General features: G+C 40.9%; 1 protein-coding gene across 2 annotated transcripts in view; it reads right to left on the bottom strand.

Annotated features, from left to right (window-relative positions):
• Xpo7 (exportin 7) overlaps positions 1-22,354 on the bottom strand; it is a 42,789-nt gene that overhangs the window by 12,026 nt on the left and 8,409 nt on the right. For both annotated transcript variants that reach the window (XM_070016586.1, XM_070016587.1), the window contains exons 7-19: positions 20,439-20,604; positions 19,087-19,160; positions 17,772-17,891; positions 15,719-15,865; positions 14,771-14,943; positions 11,613-11,806; positions 11,127-11,232; positions 8,227-8,362; positions 7,396-7,469; positions 6,177-6,257; positions 5,067-5,130; positions 4,550-4,658; positions 3,369-3,475 (exon numbers count right to left, since the gene is read on the bottom strand). In XM_070016586.1, the coding sequence (XP_069872687.1) occupies positions 3,369-3,475; positions 4,550-4,658; positions 5,067-5,130; positions 6,177-6,257; positions 7,396-7,469; positions 8,227-8,362; positions 11,127-11,232; positions 11,613-11,806; positions 14,771-14,943; positions 15,719-15,865; positions 17,772-17,891; positions 19,087-19,160; positions 20,439-20,604 (1,551 nt within the window). The remainder of the gene's footprint in view (positions 1-3,368; positions 3,476-4,549; positions 4,659-5,066; positions 5,131-6,176; positions 6,258-7,395; positions 7,470-8,226; positions 8,363-11,126; positions 11,233-11,612; positions 11,807-14,770; positions 14,944-15,718; positions 15,866-17,771; positions 17,892-19,086; positions 19,161-20,438; positions 20,605-22,354) is intronic.

The following is a 22,354-nucleotide window of genomic DNA, read 5'->3' as shown; positions in this document are numbered from 1 at the left end:
AACAAAATAGCTCATTCAAAAAGATTGATAGAAAGGCCTAGATAAGAAAAAGCAGAAGGGGGATAATCCCTAAAGATTGTTGAACCTTGGAGCTGTCAAGAACTTGCTCTCTTTACTAAAGTGACCGAGGCATGGATCAGCCATAAAATGTGCCTAAGGTCATGTTGCTTGGTGGGAGGAGGGCCTAGGATTAAGACTCCATTTTTGCCAGGTGTGGTGGTTCACGTCTATAATCTCAGTTACAGAAAGTGATGATAAGGAGAATTGTAGTTTGAAGCCAGCTGCAGCAAGATGTTAGTGACACCTCATCTTAATAAAAAAAAAGACAGAGGCTGGGAAGGTGGCTCAGTGGTAGAGGCTTGCCTTGCATGCTTGAGGCCCTGGGTTTGATTCCTCAGCACCACATAAGCAAAAAGAAAAAAGCCGGAAGTGGTGCTGTGGCTCAAGTGGTAGAGTGCTAGCCTTGAGCTGAAGAGCTGAGGGATAGCGCCCAGGCCCAGAGTTCAGGCCCCACGACCGGACCCTAAATAAAAAAAAAAAGACAGGGCTGGGAAGATAGCTCAGTGGTAGAGTGCATGCCTTGCAAGCATGAGGCCCTGGGTTCGATTCCTCAGCACCTCATAAACAGAAAAAGCCGGAAGTGGCACTGTGGCTCCAGTGGTAGAGCACTAGCCTTGAGCTGAAAAGCTGAGGGACAGCGCCCAGGCCCAGAGTTCAGGCCCCATGACCGGCAAAAAAAAAAAAAAAAAGACAGATGTGATAGTACACAACTAAGATACAAGCTAGAGAGGCATTGGTCTGAAGAAGGCTCTACAAAATTAGAACCCTCTTTTGTACCCAAAAGGGCTGGATACAAAGCTCAAGTGTTAGACTGCCTGCCTACAAGTGCAAGGTCTTGAGTTAAAAGGACAGACTTAAATTGAATCCTTTTTTTCAATAGAACTTTTACATGAGGGTTCCTAAATTACAGCAATAAGATTGCTTTTAGAGTCTAGCAGCCTGAGAAAGTAGAACATCTGGGCATCTTGACTGAGTTGTCAAAAAACTTCCAGATTTCTGTGAAGTTTGCTTTAAGTAAACAGTTGGTATCATGAGCTCAACTTTTCACATGGTTGATGTAAAAAATTGTTACATGGGACATGAGAAAGATGTGGGTGACCCTGGCAGTTCATGGTCCAGATGGTTCTTTTGGGTAATTTTATTTACTTTGTGTGAAACTAATATGATGGGAAAAGAGCTGGTATTTATGACACCCTGTTAGTCATTGATACTATTGTTTAAGTTAGGGGTGTTTCATAATAATCCTCTCCTCTTTGAATGGTGCCCATTTCAGATCTGACAATACAAGTATAAAGGAAACAGACCTACAATCAGTAGTGTCACTGTGACTACTTTGCTGATATGAAGATGGAAAACTAAGAGGCTAAGACAAATGTCAGATAAAAGCTGGCAATGTTTCCTACAATATCCTGGCCGTTTGGTGTTCCACCAGTCAGCCTTGGTGACATGGTATTCTAGTATTAATTAACATAATCCTGGTTTTTTATTTTTTTTGCCACAACTATCTATAGGTCAGGAGAGCAAGTGTGTATGAAGCAAGAGATGAGAATTCTGAGAATCAGACACCAAGAACTAAAACAACATAAAATTCTACACATGGAAAATTCAAAGAGAAATCTTAGTTGAAATGAGAAATTACAGAGAACCAAGTGATAATGAAAAGGTTACATATTAAAGGCTCTATTTCATGACAATGTTGAAATGCTCAACATTATTAATTATACAGTTAAAATAGTTCAGATGGTAAAGTCTGAATTTCTGGTGTGAACTCAGGATCTTTTGCTTATTATATAGGAATGCAGGGGGTAGGAAGGTGGCTCAGTGGTACAGTGTTTGCCTTGAATGCATGACTCCCTGGGTTCGATTCCTCAGCATCACACAAGCAGAAAAGGGTGGGCATGGTGCTGTGGCCCAGGTGGTAGAGTGCTGGCCTTGAGCTGAAGAGCTAAGGGACAGCGCCCAGGTCCAGAGTTCAAGGCCCCATGACCGACAAAAAACAAAAACAAAACAAAAACAAACTAGGTAGGAATGCAATTATTTGAGACATGCCCCTATATGATTTTATTTTTTCTCTTTTTGTCTGAGACCAGGACTCAAGTTCAGTACTTGATAATTTCTAGAGCTCTTCAAAATGAGCCATGCCTCCAACCTAATTTTTTTTTTGGGGGGGGGGGTTGGTTGTGGGGTCTGAACTCTGACAGCCTGAGCACTGTCCCTCAGCTCTTCAGCTCAAGGCTAACGCTCTAACCACTTGAGCCTCATCCCCACTTCCGGCTTTTTCTGCTTATGTGGTGCTGAGGAGTCGAACCCAGGGCCTTATGCATGCAAGTCAAGCACTGTACCACTGAGCCACCTTCTCAGCCCCAACCCCATTTTTTTTTTTTGTCAGTCATGGGGCTTGAACTCTGGGCCTGGGCACTGTCCCTCAGCTCTTCAGCTCAAGGCTACCATTCTACCACGTGGGCCACAGAGCCACTTCCAGTTTTCTGATTATTGCAGATGAGTCTTATGGACTTTCATGCCTGGGCTGGCTTTGAACCTTGATCCTCAGATCTCAGCCTCCTGAGTAGCTAGGATTACAGGCATAAGCCACCAGCGCCCGGCTCCCCTGATTTTTTTTTAAAACCACAATTTTCAAAGAACCCTGTATGGTTAGAGGACTAATAGTCTTACAAGACAGATTATACTGGGAGAGAGGAAAAGCTATGATGTAGAAGTAGCAACAGAGCAGCAACTTCATGGAAAACACAAAAACAAAGATAATACAAATGTAACTAAAACAAAACAACTTTTTTTTGTTTTGCAAAAGATAACAAAATTGACAAATCAGTGGCAGGAAATGATTAGGAAAACAATGAAAGCACTAATAAAGCAGAAACAGAAATGGAAAGGGGACATAAAGACATAGTAGTGATTAAAAAGGCAGGTCACTGTAGAAATGACCCATTCCCCCAAAACGTTCCCTAAGAGCAAAATACATTTCTTATACTTTGTCTTTTGTACCCAAAATAAATTTCTGAATTTTGTCCTTTAACAACAAAAAGACAGTAAGAAAACTGTAAGTAACTTTAAGTTAATGTGTTTGTGAACATACATAAAGAATTCCTGAAAGTTACTTAAGAATATACTTTAACTTAAAATGTGCCTATAAATCTCTATTGGTTCTTTAATATAAAAATCCCAAGAGCCCAAGAGATGGAGTTCAAAGCTACCCAGTGGTTTATGGACAATCACAATTTGTGATAGTACTAGCTATTGCTAGGCTGAATTCTACTGGAAGCTGGTCAGTTTGTGGGTGACAGACTCACCTTTGCCTCTTGCTCGTTGAAACTGTTAGTGCTAAACATCTGAGCCACAGCCTCAAACGCTGCTGTGAGTGGCAGCATGAACTGCTCGTACTGATCTTCATCCTCCCCTGCAAGGGAAACAACCCCAGGTGTGACCCTGATACCAGTAAGTCCAAGCTGTGTAGACTTGAGAAACAGGCTGGACGAAAGCTGAGCGGGACCTAGATAAGTTGAGGGTCCCTTTATTACCCCAACAGGTGTTAGTAGTAATCTAAGAAAATGTATATACAGACGCAGACATCTTAGACTAGGAAAGAACAGATATACTGTCCAGTGCAGGGATATCCTAAGTTCCTAAGGCTGAGCCAGTCACCAGAGATTCACATGTATAAAAAGGGTGCTATGTGTCTATTCTACCTTCACTGAGGACAACAGATAGCCAAAAAAGGACAGATGTTGGTGTGTGTGAGAACTAGATGAGAGTCAAACTTGAAATAGATGCTTATGGAGGCTTTATTTACACTTACTCTTCTTAACACTATCTTTGATACCCTAAATTTCATAATATCATTTTAGTAGAATGAAATTTAAACAGCTCAAAAATGGAAGGCCATCGAGTGTGAATTATTAATTAAGCCATACCTGCTACCATCACCACCAGTGCTATAAATGAAGCAGTGATTAAATCATGCTGGTTTACAGGTTCTAGAGACCCGGATAAGAAAACCTTTATAGACTACCTCAGGTAGCTTTAGCCCTCAGTGTGGCATGGGAGAAATTTCTGGCCAACAAGACTCATTTAGGAATCTCAGTTCATAAATGAAGAGAGAATTTTTCAGGCTTTTAAAATTTTAAACAGGTTCTAGCCAATCTTGTCCAGGCTAGCCTCAAATTCACATTCCTTCTGTCTTAGCCTCCCAAGTAGCTGGAATTATAGGTATGTGCCACTGCACCCATCGTAAAGAGAATTTTAAAGCTACTGTATATCAAAATGAAAACTTTGGGAGCATATTATTATTCTCTTCTAATTATACAGCGCATGACAGCATGATGTGTTCTTTGTGTAATCTGACTGTTATTTTAGATGGTTTTGTTACTGTTGAAACAACAGAGATTTCCCCCATATCTAGTCTTCTGTCTTCAAATAAAAATTTAGAACAGTGCCAGATTACTACATGAGCCTCTAGGATTTATTGCAGTACCTAAATCCACCATGAGGAGACGCCCAAGTGCTGTGTAGAAGGTAGTCCGACACCGCATGTCTGTCAGGTTGGACTGATTGTTAATACCCAAAAATGAAAAGTGCTCGCTCTATTGAAAAAAAGAAAACAAGTTAAAAAGGCAAAAACATGGGTTAGAGGCAGAATGCAAGCCAGTAATTTTAGAATTACTGAGCCTTTTTAAACTAGTGCTCCATGGTCATGCCTTAAGGATCTAGGAGTATTTTTTAAATATTTAAAAAATTATTGTGACTGTTACCCACTACAAATTTATCTGGAGTATAAACTGTAGTAGGTGGCTTCATCATAGCTCAGTTCATTCTGATGCCAAAGAAAAGTTCTGATGGCAGGAAGTATAATATGGAAGTATGAAGGGAGTCAGGGACTAGTCTTTGGTTTAGCAAAAACCAAGACCTCATTATAAACATTTTTTTAAATGTGTCAAGGAAATGTGTATGGGTAGCTAGAGTGGACAGGAAGAAGGGCTAAAATCACTCACCGTGTGATTGTTCAGCATGAACTGTACCGCACTAAGCTTCACTAGCTTCCTTACACTACTGTACGTAAATACAGAGGGAGAAGGTCAAGGAAAGTGTAGAGCAAACTACAAATCTGTAAGGCACATAAAAACATTTCTTGGGGGGGGGGGGCAGGGGCTGGTGGTGGGGCTTGAACTCTGGGCCTTGGCATTGTCCCTCAGCTCTTCAGCTCAAGGCTAGCGGCAATACCACTTGAACCAAAGCACCACTTCTGGTTTTCTGAGTGGTTTATTGGAGTCTCACGGACTTTCCTGCTTGGGCTGGCTTTGAACCATAATCCTCAGATCTGTCTCCTGAGAAGGTAGGATTACAGGCATGAGCCACCAGAACCTAGCCAATGAAAACAATGGTAGTAACCTAAGTATCTTTTTTAAAACTCTTGAGTATATACAACTGCCAAGTAGGAAAAAAAAAAGGTATTTTCTTGGCAGTATTTAACTGCTGAGTAAGAGAATACCCATACCAAACTCCTGTCTGCAAGAAAATAAAACCACCCAGATGTTTGTCCTTGAAGTTATGAATATCTTAGAAGAGCTTTTCTTGGTAGGGGTTCTAAGAGGGAATTTAAATCCTAAAACCCTGTCTTCAACATCCACTTTATACTGTGAATGAGATTCTATCCTATTCAGAATGGCACTAGTTATGAACAAAGTCACTCAAACCATTTTACAAAATTTCCTGCTCTTTCTGGCCTGACTGTGAAAAGCTGTCTTAGAATAACTTAAACTTTTTATAGCCAATAGTGTCCAAGTCAAGAGGTAGCATAGCTTACGTTAGTGTAAAAGCTTGGCATAGGGATGTTTCTACAAGTTAGTTGAGGGACTTAGTATTTATTAAGGATGATAAAACCTTGGACATACCTGAGAGCGAGGTTCCTGGATATTTCCAGGCCACCTTAGAACTAAACAGGTTGTGTTTTGGCTCATTTTGTGGGTCTGGAATTCTGGATTCTGTGTAAGCATACCTAAGTATACACTAGCGCTAAATCAAAGCAGCAACAGCAAGAGGTCATGACTTCTTAGGTGGGCATGTTGCAGTTTTCTGCATAGGACCTAGGTTAAAAAGGATATCCAATGGAAAGATCGTTGAGAAGCTGTAGTGTCTTGGAGGTGATTGGTTCACAGCGGCCCCAGTACTTCAAGTTGGTGATGCTGGAGGACAACAAGAAAAAAGAGCAGGATACACTTTTGATTTGTCTGGTTTCTTTGAGGGCTGAGAGAAGAAAAGCCATCCATCAAGTCACCACACATCTGCATCACCAATTCACAGACATCACAACCACAAAAAAAAACAAAAAGTGGGTATAAAATCTCTGTACTTACATTTAGTTGACTAGAAAAATTATCCTTCAGATAATCTTCACTACTTGGTTCCAAAGCTACACTGGCCCATACCCAGGCCCTTGGAATTCTGGGGCACTCCAGGGCTGATTTCTGCAGCAAGGGTAAGAGATTTCTGCGGCAGTGATAACATGCAGACGTATGCAATTCTGCACCTGCACCATCCACTGTCAGCTGCAGAATTCTAGTAGCCCTTGCTTATGGATTCTTGGCTGGCAGAGTCCTTTAGACCCCCTTTGTTTTTTCCATTTTAAATTATTAACCAGCTCATGGATGTGAGGGCTTAGGGCGAGTATAGTTATGAGAAAGCAAACTGTCACTTTGCACACAGCCCTGGAAAATATATTTGGCTTCTACTGTGTGCTCTGATCAATTGAGCGCCTAAAAAGAGGAAAATGTAACCAAAGGGGCATAACTTAAAAAGAAAAACAAAAAACCATAAATAGGGCCAATTAGGAGCTTCAACTGTGAAGACCTTTCAAACAACAGAACTAGATTTTGAAGATTCTCACAGGGTGTGATGCTTCCTGAGAGGAGTAAGTCCACCTGAAAGTGGGCTCTCCCATGGGGAACAGATTTAGCTAGTGGAAATCAGCACCAGAAAGCAAATGCCTACTCTGGGCACCCCAGGCAGCTCAGTGCTCGATCAAGTGAGAGGCTGAGCAATCACTGGGGAAGGAGCTTCATTTGGTGAATGCCATGACGGGGTTTTACCCATGATTCCAGAGACTAAAGAGGAGATGCTGCAAGATTCTGTACAAGCCTGGAATGCTCTGGGGCCGGGCCATATCTCTAAGCACAGCTTGTCACACACTCAAATGCACAATTTTCTGACGCAAACGATCAATGCTTGAATACCAAGGCAGTGGCAGCACAATGCCAAAATAACATTTTATAGTTGCAACAGGACAGCAACTGCCTCTTGCTGAGGGTGAGCCAAAACACTTACATTTTTCCTATGAAGACGCTTAGAACCATGGTCTCATCATTCAAGCCCAGGACTTCTGAGAGTCGGCGGTACAGCTGGTGTAATGTCAAAGGAAGAGAAAGGGAGAAACATGGATTAGAACAATCATATCCACGGACTGTCTGGTTAAGACATGGAAAAATAGACAATCCTGGAGAATACTTGCTAAAGTGGTGGGCCAACTTCAAATACTACTAAATAACAGATAGAAGCTGAGCTAGTTTACTGGTCTGCAATTTTTTTTTTTTTAAAGGGGTGTGTGTTCTGATACTAGGGCGTGAATTCAGGGTCTGGGATTTTTCCCTCAGGTTTTTTTGCTCAAAGCTGGTGCTCTACCACTTAAGCAACAGCCACACTTCCCAGGTTTTACTGTTAACTATAGATTAGAGTCTCATGGGCTTTTATGTCTGGGCTGGTTTGGAAGCACATTCATTAGACCTCAGTAGTTAGGACTGTAGGTATGAGCTAGTGGCACCCAGCTCCCTTCAGTCTTGAAATTGCAAAATCACTGCCAAAATCTCCTGCTGTTCTGAATATTAATTCATGTAGAGAGACTAAGAGCTGCCAATTCTGGGGGAAGAGCAACAGATGTTTTGATGACTGGCCATTTGTTAAACATATGGAGCACTACAGCAATGGACTCAATTCTTTGATGAGTCTCCTAGAATTCTATAGAGTAGGAAAAACATTTGGACTATCCCAGTACCCAAAATGTGGAGGCTGTTTCTCAACAGTTATCCACTGTTTCCCTCAATCAGTTACTGTACATCTAAGAAGTGAGAACTTAAATGAAGCCAATTACGAATCTGTTACCTTCGAGGATTTCTGCACCTGGTCCCCAATGTAGATCTTACGAAACTGCTCAAAAAAACTCAGCATGGCCAATTCAAGCTTCTCATTACCCGCCTGAGCCAATCGAGAATCTGTTAGGTTCATTAGCTGGAGCACCCTAGAGGAAGAGGAGCAATGATTCTGTCTCAACAGCAGGATATCCTGGTCATTTTAGACAATCCAAGCTACCCCAAAATAGTCACACATGCCTCCTTCTCATCCTCATCTCCCACCCTACGGGACAGGCATTCTCTGCAGGCTGTAAGCTCTGGTGAGGGAGTGAACATTTCCATTTTTGCTCCACAGGAACAACAGATGTTTGTTTACTGAAGCTGTAGATAGGAGCAAAACTCATAATCAGCTTAAAAACATGGGGAAATGCTGGTATAAATGATATCTTTTCCTAAAACTCCTGTGAGACCTTGCATGCAGTAGTTTCTTGCACTCTAGTTTATCTATGCAGATGAGGAAGGCTACACTAATCCAATGGTTCTCAATCTTTTTTCTCAGAGAGCCATGAAAAAAGAAGAGAGACACATGAAGGACAATGAATGTCACAGGCAGGGAATATGTCCAAGGACAAACAGCAGATATACTGCCTGAGACTTCATTCCTTTCTCTGTACTGAATTGAATGATGTTATTGAGAGTCATTTTACATTCTAATAGTACGAGAACAGGCAGCAACTATTTTGTAACACATCATTAGTATATTAGACTCAATAATGGTGAGTCTACAAGACACTGGCTAAACTAAATTTATATTATGACAAACAACAGTATCATGTTGAAATGTAGAATCAGAAAGTCTTAGATTTAAATCTTTTAAAATGTTTGCTCAACTCTACAAGTCTTCAGCCAGCCAGATATCTTAGTTGGGATTAAGGTACCCAAGGCAAAGGGGCATGTGATAAACAAAATGGTAACAAGAGACAAAAGGAACTTCTGGAAGAACTATGGATTAAGATGTCTGGAAACCAATAAACTCTAAGACAGCAGGCTTCTGTGTGTCCTGAAGGGTAGAGGCTCTCTGCAGGGTCAATGGATCATTTTGCACTACACTAAAGCATTGTTGCGCTAGCTTTCCCAGAGTCTACAGAATGTGTGATGTCACCACAGACAAGGCAGAAGCAGATAGGAGAAAGTAGCCAACTTCTACATGTCAGACATGAAAAAGATTTGTGAACATTTCTGAATTGTAAAACAGCCCTGTTCTCAATTTTTGGAAAATATTGATATTATTCACAAAAATGGATTGTTAGCAATAATGGGCTTAGTATCATTTTAAAGGAAATTCATATGTTCCACATCCACAAATCAGCCAACGACAAATGCTGGAGGGGATGTGAAGAGGAACCCTATTACACTGCTGGTGGGAATGTACACTTATACAACCACTTTGGAAAGCAGTCTGGAGGATCCTTAGAAAGTTAAGTATTGACCTCCCTTATGACCCAGTCATACCACTTCTAGGCATCTACCCTGAACAACAGGAACCAATATACAAGGACACGTGTACCTCCATGTTTATTGCAGCACTGTTCACAATAGCTAGGATAAGGAAACAACCCAGATGCCCCACCACAGATGAATGGATCCAAAAATTGTGGTATCTATACACAATGGACTATTATGCAGCCATTAGAAATGACAAAATAATGGCATTTGCAGGGAAATGGATGGAGCTAGAAGGAATCATGTTGAGCGAGGTAAGCCAAGAGCAAAGAGACAAACGGTACATGGTCTCCCTGATAAGTGGATGCTAAATCCAAAATGTTAGGTGATACGACAAGACTAACAGGACTTAAGAAACAAAGAACTCCCACTCATCTGGTCGAACCACTACTAAATATCCCCATACTGCTAATCACATGTATGGTGTATAACATGTGAACACCGTTATATGTTATAGACTGTGATAGACAATTTGCTCTAGGAAAGTTAGAATGAACTTGTGACTTTAAATGAGCATCATTATTCCACAATACTGTGAAATTCGGGAAATTATGTAATCACTTAATCACAATCAAAAAAAAAAAAAAAGAACCTTGGGGAAGGTAGGGAGGGAAGGGATGGTAGGGTGAAAACAATGGAGGGGGTAACAATGTTCAATAGGAAGTGGACTCATTACCTCACTCATGAAATTGTAACCCTCTGTATAGTATCTTTACAATAAAAAATAAAATAAAAAATAAAAAAAAGGAAATTCATAAATTAAGTAAAACCCTTCAAATGCTCTTTGAGGTCCTCAATACAGGGTAAGAAAGTGTTGAGATAAAAATGAAACATATGATTAGGGTCTTAAAAAAAAAATCACCTTTTAGTGGTGGAGGATTGGTTCAAATAGCACATGCCAAATGAGCATGAGGCCCAGAGTTCAATGACTTTGTATTTCTCTATTATTTAAAGTTTTAGAAATCACTAATTATGGTGCATATTTCCTTTCTTCAATTTGTATGTTTTCACTAAGTTTACCATTCATTTAAAGATTTTTAATAAAAGGAGAATTATACAGACAAAATAACTTACAAGTCTATAGGTGGGCGAACTTATGGCAAAGAAACCTGAGACTACAAGTTCTATATCTCTACTTTTTAGAACTGTATTGGCATTACAAAAGAAGCACATGTCCCAACAACTTCCTAATGCTTTACCCACCATTTCTATGTGAATTACTGCTAAGATGTTTTTCAGTGTGGCTCACAGGCAGAATTCCTACTGTACTCCTCAAAGGGTTAAAGTTGGACTTTATTTCCATGGGCATTCAGTACCCTCAGTCTACATTCTGCAAATAGGGAGCAAAGCACGAACAGGGCCCCATCAGGGAATGGGCAGTGGTCAGAAGTGAAGTGGAAATGGAAGGCTTCCATGGAATAAACTTACCGACAGACAAGCTCACCATCCATAGCATCTTGCTCATCAGTGCTGGCAAAAGAAACCCGGCCACCAATCACAGCTCCAATGATGTAAACCAGCCATGTCAGCCGTCCTATAGCAGGAGGAAGACTCATCATGTTCCCTCTAGGGAAGATCTCACAAAGACATTTCTAACTAGGAGCTCCCTTAATCAAGAACACTCGGGTAAGGCCATGGCGTTTTACTTCTCTTACAGAGTTAGGCTATCCTCTGCTCTGTGATGGCGAGGGGGAAATTTATCAGATAATCAATGTTCCTCTATCAGACAAAAATCATTATTTTTAGAGTGCAGTACTTCTGTAGCAAAACACCCACTACAAATGCTTCAGTTACTCTTTCCTAATTCTCTGTGGTACTGACTCATTCACAAATACTTTGTGTGCATTAACAAGCAGTGAAAAGTTCCTACAGCATGTCTTTGCAGGACTGGAGCTTCCCAAACACTGCACTCACCTTCCTGTACTGCAATGTCCATTGGGCTGGCACTGGCGCTCTGCAGTAACTCCTGGTAGGACTGGGCTGACTGGTCAAACAACTGCACAAGGAGTGCACAAGTCTTCTCGTACTCACAACGCCCAATAGTGGACAGCTGGTCCAACTGCTGTTGGACCAGACCTGTATCTTCCAGGGGATCTTCCAAACCATCTCTATTCCCAAGGGAAAAAGGAAGGCAGCCGTCTTAAAAGAATGGTTACTAATTTCCTGGATACAGCAGCTCTTTCTTCTTAGTTGAGCCACTATTTCCGATTGTAGAGGTCCACATCCCAATTATTAGTTTTTCCCAAGAAAGGATAAGTTGGAAGACAAATGTCTTTGCATTTTTGGCTACAGTAAATTGTACTGGGGCTTGAACTCAGAGCCTCATAATTGTTAGGAAGTCTCTACCACTTGGGCCACTCCCATAACCCAAGTATAGCAAATAAGTGCATAGTCCTTTACATGTGACTCTACTGTGGCCAGATGGTTTTAGGAACTCAGGTACTTTCATATTTAGGAAAGCGTATGATGCTTCTGACCAGCCTTGTAAGCCTGAAGCAAATGTATGAGTATCATAAACTCACATATTAAGTAGGATTTTTTATTTTTATTTTTTATAGTCCTGGGGCTTGAACTCAGGGCCTTGGCATTGAACCTGAGCTTTTGTGCTCAAGGCTAACACTCAACCACTTGAGCCACAGCTCTGCTTTCAGCATTTTGGTAGTTAATTGGAGCAAAGTGGCTCATGGGTTTTCCTGCTTGGGCTGGCTTTGAATTGTAATCCTCAGACCTCAGCCTCCTAAGTAGCTAGGATTACAGGCATGAGCCTCTGGTACCCAGTCTAAATAGGAATTTTTTTTTAAATCTGTAAATGATTTAAGACCAAGTTTAGTCAAGCGAATTTTGGTACCAAATGGATGGGAAAATTTAGTTTCACATGTTGGATTTCAAAATTGCAGGTGAGGATTTATGACTATATTGAGCCTTGTCTCAATTACTGGTTCTTAGTTTTTAACACCCTAAGTTCACTACTGTTCTATTTCAGTAGGCAATGGTGGCAACAGTAGCACATAAATAGTTGCCTGATATATGCTTACCATGTAACACATATAAAGCCAGGCAGAATTCATTTAATCCTTGCAAGAACCATGAGGTATGTCTATTATTTGTTTATTGTTATTGTACAAATAAGGAAGTGGAGAAACTTGCCCAACTTCTTGATCACAGAGTTTCTATATACTTCTTCATTCCCCAGCACTGTTTCTGGGAAGCCACATGAACTAGACAAGATTATCTAGTGAACTTCACAAATATTGAAATGACTAAAATCATCAACAGTTAAGACTAAAGACAATTAACTACAATTGACTTTGAGTAAATTAAGAATATGAATTAAAAAAAAATCAGACCCTGGGGGCTGGGAAGTTGGCTCAGTGGTACAGTGCTTGCCTTGCATGCATGAGGCCCTGGGTTCGATTCCTCAGCACCACATAAGCAGAAAAAGCCAGAAGTGGTGCTGTGGCTCAAGTGGTAGAGCTAGCATTGAGCTGAAGAGCTGAGGGACAGCACCCAGGCCCAGTGTTCGGGTACCAGGACCGAGGGAAAAAAAAAAAATCAGACCCTGAGACTAAACAAATTCTCCTAAGAACAGCCAATGAAAAAATACACAGGAAAGGTCCCTAAGGAAATAGGTCCCTTTTGCAAGAATTTGATATTTCTTAGCTACGTTTCTGGTCCAGTCAATTGTTAAGATATATAGAAATTGCATTAATGTAACATAACACAATGATCTGTTGCCTAAAATTCTTATATATTCTAGCAAGTTCTGAAATTAGGAGTTGGTAACTATACAACCTTATTTATTCATTTACTTATAGGAGTTCACATTAAGTGCCATAACTTACACATCATAATTCTTATCAACTTTAGGGTAGGAACCCTCATTTTCTTGACAAGGGCCACTTGGTACTTTTTTTTCCTGCCAGTTGTGGGGCCTGAACTCTGGGCCTGAGCGCTGTCCCTTAGCTCTTCAGCTCAAGGCGAGTGCTCTACCTCTTGAGCTACAGAGCCACTTCTGGTTTTCTGGTGCTTTATCAGAGATAAGAGTTTCACAGACTTTCCTGTCCAAGCTGGCTTTGAACTGTGATCCTCAGATTTTAGCCTCCTGCGTAGCTAGGATTACAGGCGTGAGCCACCAGCGCCTGGCTCACTTGGGTATTTATAACATTGTTACAGACAGAATATATTATCTATATGGGCAGATAGCTATGGGCAGCGGATGAGAAACATACAAGGAGACTGTCCTACCAAATAATTTTGAGCACTTGAAGGCCAGAGGTTCCTCACCTCTGACTATCCTCAAATATTTCTCATGCTTAAAGAAAATCAGTGAAAGCCGGGCGCCGGTGGCTCACGCCTGTAATCCTAGCTACTCAGGAGGCTGAGATCTGAGGATTACGGTTCAAAGCCAGCCCGGGCAGGAGAGACCATGAGACTCCTATCTCCAATAAACCACCAGAAAACCAGAAGTGGCGCTGTAGCTCAAGTGGTAGAGCGTTCGCCTTGAGCTGAAGAGCTGAGGGACAGCGCCCAGGCCCAGAGTTCAAGCCCCACAACCGACAAAAAAAAAAAAAAAAAAAAAAGAAAATCAGTGAAAAGAACATATATAAGCGTATGCTTTGTACTATGGATGGGGGACACGAACAGAATGTTAAAGAGAAAGACTGTTCTGTCATACTTTTAAGGCTCTCATATATTCTACTACACTGACAAAGAAGGTTTGCCATAAACAATATTACTACTGATGGGAATTATGTCAAGTCCTCTTTTGTCAGCTGGCTATCTCTTTTTTTTTTTTTTTTGGGGGGGGGTCCAGTCGTGGGGCCTGAACTCTGGGCCTGGGTGCTGGCCCTCAGCTCTTCAGCTCAAGGCTAGCGCTCTACCACTTGAGCTACAGAGCCACTTCGGGCTTTTTTCTTTTTGCTTATGTGGTGCTGAGGAATCGAACCCAGGGCCTCAGCATGCAAGGCAAGCGCTCTACCAGTGAGCCACCTTGCCAGCTCATCAGCTGGTTACCTTATCTCTAGTATGTTTGACACCAGGCTTCTGATAAGGAAATATCCAAATTTCTTTACCTCAGTATAATGTGTACAGATTCCAAACGGGACGTGATGTAGGCTTTGGTGACTTCTGGAGTATATGTTTCTAACATGTGGGGCTCTGTGGCCTTAACGTATGGCACAGAAGCTGCAAGCCGCTGCCACAGGCTCAGGAGATAGTGTACGCTATTAGGAGCAAATTCCCAGTGCTAAGGACAACAAAAAGAGCAGAAGGCAAAATGTTCATTTCTATATACAAAATCTCAACGCATTGACATGAAAGAGAAAGACAAAAATAAAAAAAATTAAAAAAACTCTCAGGGGCTTCATTCATTATTTATATGGTAACTAGTTTGAAGTGGTCATTATTTCAGAAAATAAGAAGGTAGCTCTCTGCTGGATGTCTTAACCTCACAAAGAAAGCTGTACATCAGTTTTCAGATTATTAGCTTACACGTGAACTGTCTGAAGAACTCTAGTTAGAAATACAGATGCCAAAGTTCCACCTTTGGCCTAATGAACCAGAAAAGCATCCAGATAATTCTGAAGCAAAGAATACTGTTTGAGACCCAATGCCAACTTTCCTGCGAGGGCTAGAATGGAACTGCAATCTTCCAGATCTCAACCTCCTGATTGCAGGGGTAGGCTACTGGCAGCAGGCCTTACCCTTGAATCTAAGTATTATAATTCCCATATGTTGCTCTAACCACACTCCTTATATTCCCCATCCCAGGTATTCAAGGTCTTACATACACTAGCCTAGCATTCTACTACTGAGTTACAACATCCCCAACCTGTTCCTTGCCCTTTTATCAATTTATATGAATAAGCTACAACAGTAATTGCTCTGCAGGACAGCTTATACTTCATATCATCTCTGCCAAGGGGGTCAACTGGAAGACTGTTCATATGAAGCTAAAATAAATACGCAGGAGAAGAGACTCTAAAGTTTAAAAACAAGGACAAAAGCAACCAAATACAAACCTGTAGGCTGGTCACTGTGAAGTTGGCTATCAATCGGATGACCTCAGGGTAGTTTTCTACCTTAACCAATTCTCCCAGTTGGTAGTTACTCTTCAGTCGGGCCAGTAATCTACAAAACTCATGGTAATTGTTTGGGTCTGATAAACTCTGGCAACAACACAGGAGAAAAATAAAATGGAAAATGTGATTCACCCTTATATTTCAAGAATGACATGTATTAGGGCTGGCATGGGGGAAGGGTAGGAATCTTTTAATTCTAAGTTATAGGTTATGATTCAGAATGATGTATCTGTACAATGTTAAAAAAAAAAAAAAAGTAAAAGCCGGGTGCTGGTGGCTCACACCTGTAATCTTAGCTACTTAGGAGGCTGAGATTTGAGGACTGTGGTTCAAAGCCAGCCCATGCAGGAAAGCCCATGAGACTCTTTATCTCCAATTAACCACCAGAAAAGCAGATGTAGAGCAGGGTGCCAGTGGCTCATGCCTATAATACTAGCTACTCAGGAGGCTGAGACCTGAGGATCTCAGTTCAAAGCCAACCCAGGCAGGAAAATCCATTGAGACTCATCTCCAATAAAACACCAGAAAACCCTAAGTGGCTCAATGGTTCAAGTGGTAGAGTCCTTGCCTTGAGCTGAAGAGCTGAGGGACAGTGCCCAGGCCCAGAGTTCAAGCCCTATGACTGACAAAACAAACAAAAAAACCCAAAACCCACAAGAGGTGCTGTGGCTCAAGTGATAGAGTGCTTGCCTTGAGCTGAAGAGCTCATGGATAGTGCCCAGGCCAAGAGTTCAAGCATGACTAACAAAAACAAAACAAAAAACAAAAATTACTTTTATTTAAAAGGTATGATCACATTATTATCTCATGTGTTCATAATAATTGCCATGAGATGGATTGGCCTCATTTGGCAGTGTGTGCAACAGGAGCAACAGAGGGGATCTTACAACTTGCTAAAGCTGATTAACTGAAGATGCTAAGACTGGCCTGTTTGGTTTTCACATCTGTCAAACTGACCACTAAACACATTCCTGTAGTTTACTAAAAGTTAGTCACACACAAATGGCTCCTATATTTACAGCATGATTACTATAATAAATTTATGCATATTATAGACTTGCTTATACAACAATGTACTTTATTAGGTTTCTTTATGAGATTTTATTTTGTTCACTATAATACTGGCACACAGTAGAACTTGGTATAATTTGCTGCATAAAAAAGAAACTAAAAAGAAAATTCAGGGCCTTGTGCTTACAAGTCAAAAACTCTACCATTTTGGTAGAGTAGCTAGCTGATTACAGATATCATACTTTGCCCACATAAAATTTTTAGATTGGGTGAGGACTAAGTATATTTAAAAACACATTGCTGGGGCTGGGAAGGTGGCTCAGTGGTGGAGCGCTTGCCTTGCATGCATGAGGCCCTGGGTTCGATTCTCAGCACCACATAAGCAGAAAAAAAAAGCCGGAAGTGGTGCTATGGCTTAAGTGGCAGAGTGCTAGCCTTGAGTTGAAGAGCTGAGGGACAGCGCCCATGCCCCATGACCTGACCCCAAAACAAAACAAAAAAACACATTGCTTTTATGATTTTTTTTTCTATTATAGAGCAGTAATAGTTTGAAGTTTAGGGACCCCCCCCAAAAAAAAACACAAGAAACAAAAATGGCAATCAATATAGAACAAATATTTACAAGAGAAACATTGTCTTCCTATGAAGATAGCTCTATATACTTAGAATATTAATATCTATTAATAAAAGGTGAATTAAAAACTAAGATCAAACTTTAGGTCTTAATTTCTTGGGGGAAAAGTGACCAATTCCACTCATTTTTTCTGTACCAACTTGACCAACCTTTTTCCACTATCCCTGCATTTTTGAAGCTTTGGGCAAATATCCTCAATAGCTGTCTGATACACATATGTCTTTGAAGAACAAGATAAAACTGTTTTCTGGGTTTCTGCTAAGTGGACCTTTAGACAGATTTCCTTCAGATTCCTACAACTTTTCATATGCTAATAAAGACACATATGCAAAGTTTCCAAAATCTTACCTGTGGATTTTCTAGTATTCGTTTAACACCATCAACAAGATGAGAGAGAAACTTGGCCCTCTCAGCATTGTTAAACAGGGATCTTCTGACTGAAGCGATCTGTACTAAGCAGGATAATACCTGGAAGCCAGACACAACCCACAAACACAGTTATTAAGACAAGGACAGCTATTTTCACCACCAGACCTTGTCTCCTCCCGCTATATTCATAAGGCTATATTTAAGCAGTTTTATGAAAGAAAAAGCATCAGATCCAAAAAGATCATAGCCAACCACCTATGGTTGGATTCAGTCTGAAAATTACCTTAAGTATTAGCAATAGCAAAACTCTGTGGCTCTCTATTAATAACTGGGTCAGAGGACAGGAAAGAAAGAGGTTCCTCACTCCTATTCTGGCTGGACTATATGTCTGCAGTTTCTCTACAGATGGCTGAAGTTCTTGCTCTATGGCTCTCCCTTAGTCCATGGCTTTAGCTCTCAAGGGTTTCCTTCCCTTTTCCCTAAAGGTCCCTATTCCTGCCAGCCCCACAGAGGTACACTTCACCATCCATTGGTTGGAGTCTCTTAATTTTGCTAATACCTTTGCAGACAATCCTTTTATTACCTCTCTTAACTGTGTTATCTTTCTCCTGCGTTGACCTTCTAGAAAAATATAACACTGAATTCACATTTTTGGTAAAGCAAGGGTAAGTATTAGTTTGGAAATAACCAGTTTGGAAATGTAGCCCACTGCAGGGACATCAGGTAGCATACCCCAATACTTCACTGCATCTTTTTTCTTGGAAGGGGAGGAGATATTTTGTGTATGGCAGTTATTTTAATCCAACAATCTAATATTGGACCACAATGGTTTTAGAACCTGAATGATTTTGAGATTAGAGTTTAATTACTGCTTTCAATTATTCAGGGTAAATATGCAACTTAGCCTTCCCCTAACATCGTCCATTAGCTCTTTGTATCATATGCCTAAAGAATTTAAAAATTTTCCTCAATCTGGAAAATCTGGGTGGTTCAGTTAGACAGTATAAGGCAACCCCCACCTCAGCCTATAGTAATCACTGTGATTTGGAGACAAAAGATGGGAGAGCTGGGCCATCTGCAGAAATCCCCAGAAAGCAATCACTGAAAAAGAATGAAGACTTTATTGCTACAACCTTTTAGGTTGTAAACTTAACCTTACTGGCCAGGTGACTAACCTCAAGTATATGTCTATGTGCTATTTCTATGATTTATAAAACAAAGTGCATATAAAGCTCATCCACTATTGCTATTTTCTAGAAATACCTTTACTTCAGAAGCTGTGGTTCTGACTTACCAGAGGTGAAAATGAAGGAGGGATGGAATGATACAGGTCGAAAAACAGCTGTAGAGTTGAAGAATCTAAAAATGCTAGGAAAACAAACAAAAATAAGTTTTTTCAGTCTAGAGAGCTGCTAGCATTCTTCCTTCATTTTACATTAGAAAACTTCATTTTGTGCTTATCTGTGTCTGTTTCCTTGGAAAACAATAAATTAGTGGAGGATTTTGTTTTCCTTTTCTACTTTTTTTTTTTTGCTAGTCCTGGGGCTTGAACTCAGGTCCTGGGCACTGTCCCTGAGCTTTTTTTGTTGTTGTTGTTGGTCCTGAACTCTGGGCCTGGGCGCTGTCCCTCAGCTCTTCAGCTCAAGGCTACTGCTCTACCACTTGAGCCACAGTGCCACTTCTGGCTTTTTCTGCTTATGTGGTGCTGAGGAATTGAACCCAGGGCCTCATGCATGCAAGGCAAGCACTCTACCACTGAACCACATTCCCAGCCCCTCCTTTTTTAATTTTTAAAGTGCTAATTTTAGCTTTTCTAAGAAAGAGATTCATCCTTCAGATATTCAGAACTTTAATTTTACACTTCTGTCATTTGGAACAGGAACATAAACGTAAGTTCAAGTTATTTACACACACACACACACACACACACACACACATAAACGTAAGTTCAAGTTATTTACACACACACACACACACACAGAGAGAGAGAGAGAGAGAGAGAGAGAGAGAGAGAGAGAGAGAGAGAGAGAGAGAGAGAGAGAGAGAGAGAGAGAGAGAGAGAGAGAGAGGCATGCGTACACATACATACTTTTTTTCTCCCAGTACTGAGGATTGAATCCAGGGCCTTGCCAGTGTTCTCTGAGCTACATCTCCAATATATATGTTTTGACATAAGGTTTAAGTTGCCTAGATGAACACAGGGCTCCAACTTACTAGGCTTGCTATGCCTGCACCCCAGATGTTTTGTTACCTACTTGAGAGATGGGAGCCTAGTGAATTTTCCTGCCCAACTAACTCTATCTTTTAACTATGATTATCCAGATCTTAGCCTCCGGAATGCCAAGAATCACAGATGTGAGTCATGGGTGTCTTCTATGGGCTGTGATTTTCAAGAACAGATACTATCCTAAACAAATAGATAACAGATTCTTGTGCAACTCATACAAAGAAACAAGATATACTTATTACTCAGTAATTAAAGAGTTCTCCCTGGTTGGGGGATCTGTAAGATTTCTCTAACAACCTCTCCAATTAGGAAGACAGGTATTAAAATTCTAAGCTCTCTCCCAAGGTAAATAAGTGATCACCGGGGTTCTTCTTATGGACATGCAGCAGGCAGATTTAAGTTTGTAGGCTCTCTGTTACCTGATCTCCAGCTGGTGGGTATCTGTACTGTACACAGGTCATCGGAGGACTCGTCAGTAGATGTGCCGATGAAATCAAAGTTCAGGCAATTGTGGGTAAGTTTGAGCAGCTGCATGAGCAAGCCATGCTGACTTTCGTCATTCAAGTTCAGATTCTTTCCTGAAGCCTGAAAAATTGCCACAGTAAATACCAAACAATTGGTTCTTCTCTTCCCAGATTATTCCCAGATTCACGAGCAGGCTGTTAAGCCAGAAAAGGAGGGCTACATTTTAGCACATTAAAATGTTTTTTGTCACCCTTTGAAAAAGAACCTCAGTATTACGATGAATATACCTATCCTCCTTTTTACTATTAACGCACATTTACTATGAAAAACAAATTTATCCTTTTGACACTTATTTCTTTACATGTTATAGACATAATGGCCATAGAGAATTCTAAAGCAATATGAGTTTAAGAAGGTGGAAGATGCTGGGTGCTGGTGGCTCACACCTGTAATCCTAGCTACTCATGAGGCTGAGATCTGAAGATCACACTTCAAAGCCAGCCTGGGTAGCAAAGCCTGTGAGACTTATCTCCAATTAGCCCACAGAAAAATCGGACATGGCACTGTGGCTCAAACTGGTAAAATGCTAGCCTTGAGTGCCCACACCCTGAGTTCAAGCCCCACAATTGATTAGGCAAAAACAAAAAACCAGAATTGGTGGGAGATTGTATGTATAGTTTTTGTATAAGGTTAAGACGAAACTCTGGAGGGACTTCTAAGGAAGTTCAACCCTACTCCTTATTTGAGGAGGGGCACTTAAGGGATCTGAACCCACCCAGAGCCTCCTCCTGCCTGTTTGCTAGGCTGGCACTCTACCACTTGAGCTAAGGCTCTGGCCCTGCTTTTTTGCTGCTGGTTGTTTTGGAGATAAGTTTCATAGACTAGTCTGTCCCAGGTTCAAATCATGATCCTCCAGATCTTAGCCTTTTAAGTAGTTAGGATTATAGGCATGAGGCACGGGCACACAATTCTTCCTTCCTTTCCTTTTTTCTCTCTTTCTCTCTGTTGGTCATGGAGCTTGAACTCAGGGTGTGGGTGCTGTCCTTGAGCTTTTTTTTTTTGTCAGTCGTGGGGCCTGAACTCTGGGCCTGGGCACTGTCCCTCAGCTCTTCAGCTCAAGGCTAGCACTCTACCACTTGAGCAACAGCACCACTTTGGGCTTTTTTTCTTTTTGCTTATGTGGTGCTGAGGAATCAAACCCAGGGCCTCATGCATGCAAAGCAAGCACTCTACCACTGAGCCACCTTCCCAGCCCTGTCCCTGAGCTTTTTAATACATTATAAAAGAATTTTATAGCTAGAATTGATTATCATTGAATGTATTCTCCTGCAATGTATCTGCAGATTACAGCTGAAAACTAGCCTATATCAACTTGGACTGTACATTTCAAGAATCTACCAGGCAGTTCTCAGAGACTGCCTCAGTGACTGCTCATCATCTATTTCTGACAGCATCAGTGAGGAGGACTTGATTTGTTTTCTCAAAAGCTATTCTCCCAAGGGGGTGATACAGCTTTGCTAGGTACCCTGGACCAATCCAAAGACCATATATAGAGATTCCGAAGTAAAACTAAATAATTGGATAAATGATGGGAATCATTAATGGGAGCAAACTTGCTTCTGAAATTAAAATTGGGAAATGTTAGAAAATAAGAAAAACGAAAAAGCCCCCATAGAAGTACACAGAAAGCCAGACTAATCCCATTTAACTTTCAAAAGGGACAAAGCATTAAAACATAGGTATAAATGCATAGGACTCTTAGATTGTATTTGTTGACTGCTTCAATACTATCAATAAATGAACTGAAAACAACTGTCTACTTCAAAACCGGCAATTTCCTGATGTGATTCTGTCTACCCCTTCAGGTTAT

Source organism: Dipodomys merriami, unplaced genomic scaffold (genome assembly GCF_024711535.1).
Source record: "Dipodomys merriami isolate MVZ:Mamm:240054 unplaced genomic scaffold, mDipMer1.0.p SCAF_12, whole genome shotgun sequence".
Classification (NCBI taxonomy): domain Eukaryota; kingdom Metazoa; phylum Chordata; class Mammalia; order Rodentia; family Heteromyidae; genus Dipodomys; species Dipodomys merriami.
This window is presented reverse-complemented; position numbering and strand designations above follow the sequence as displayed.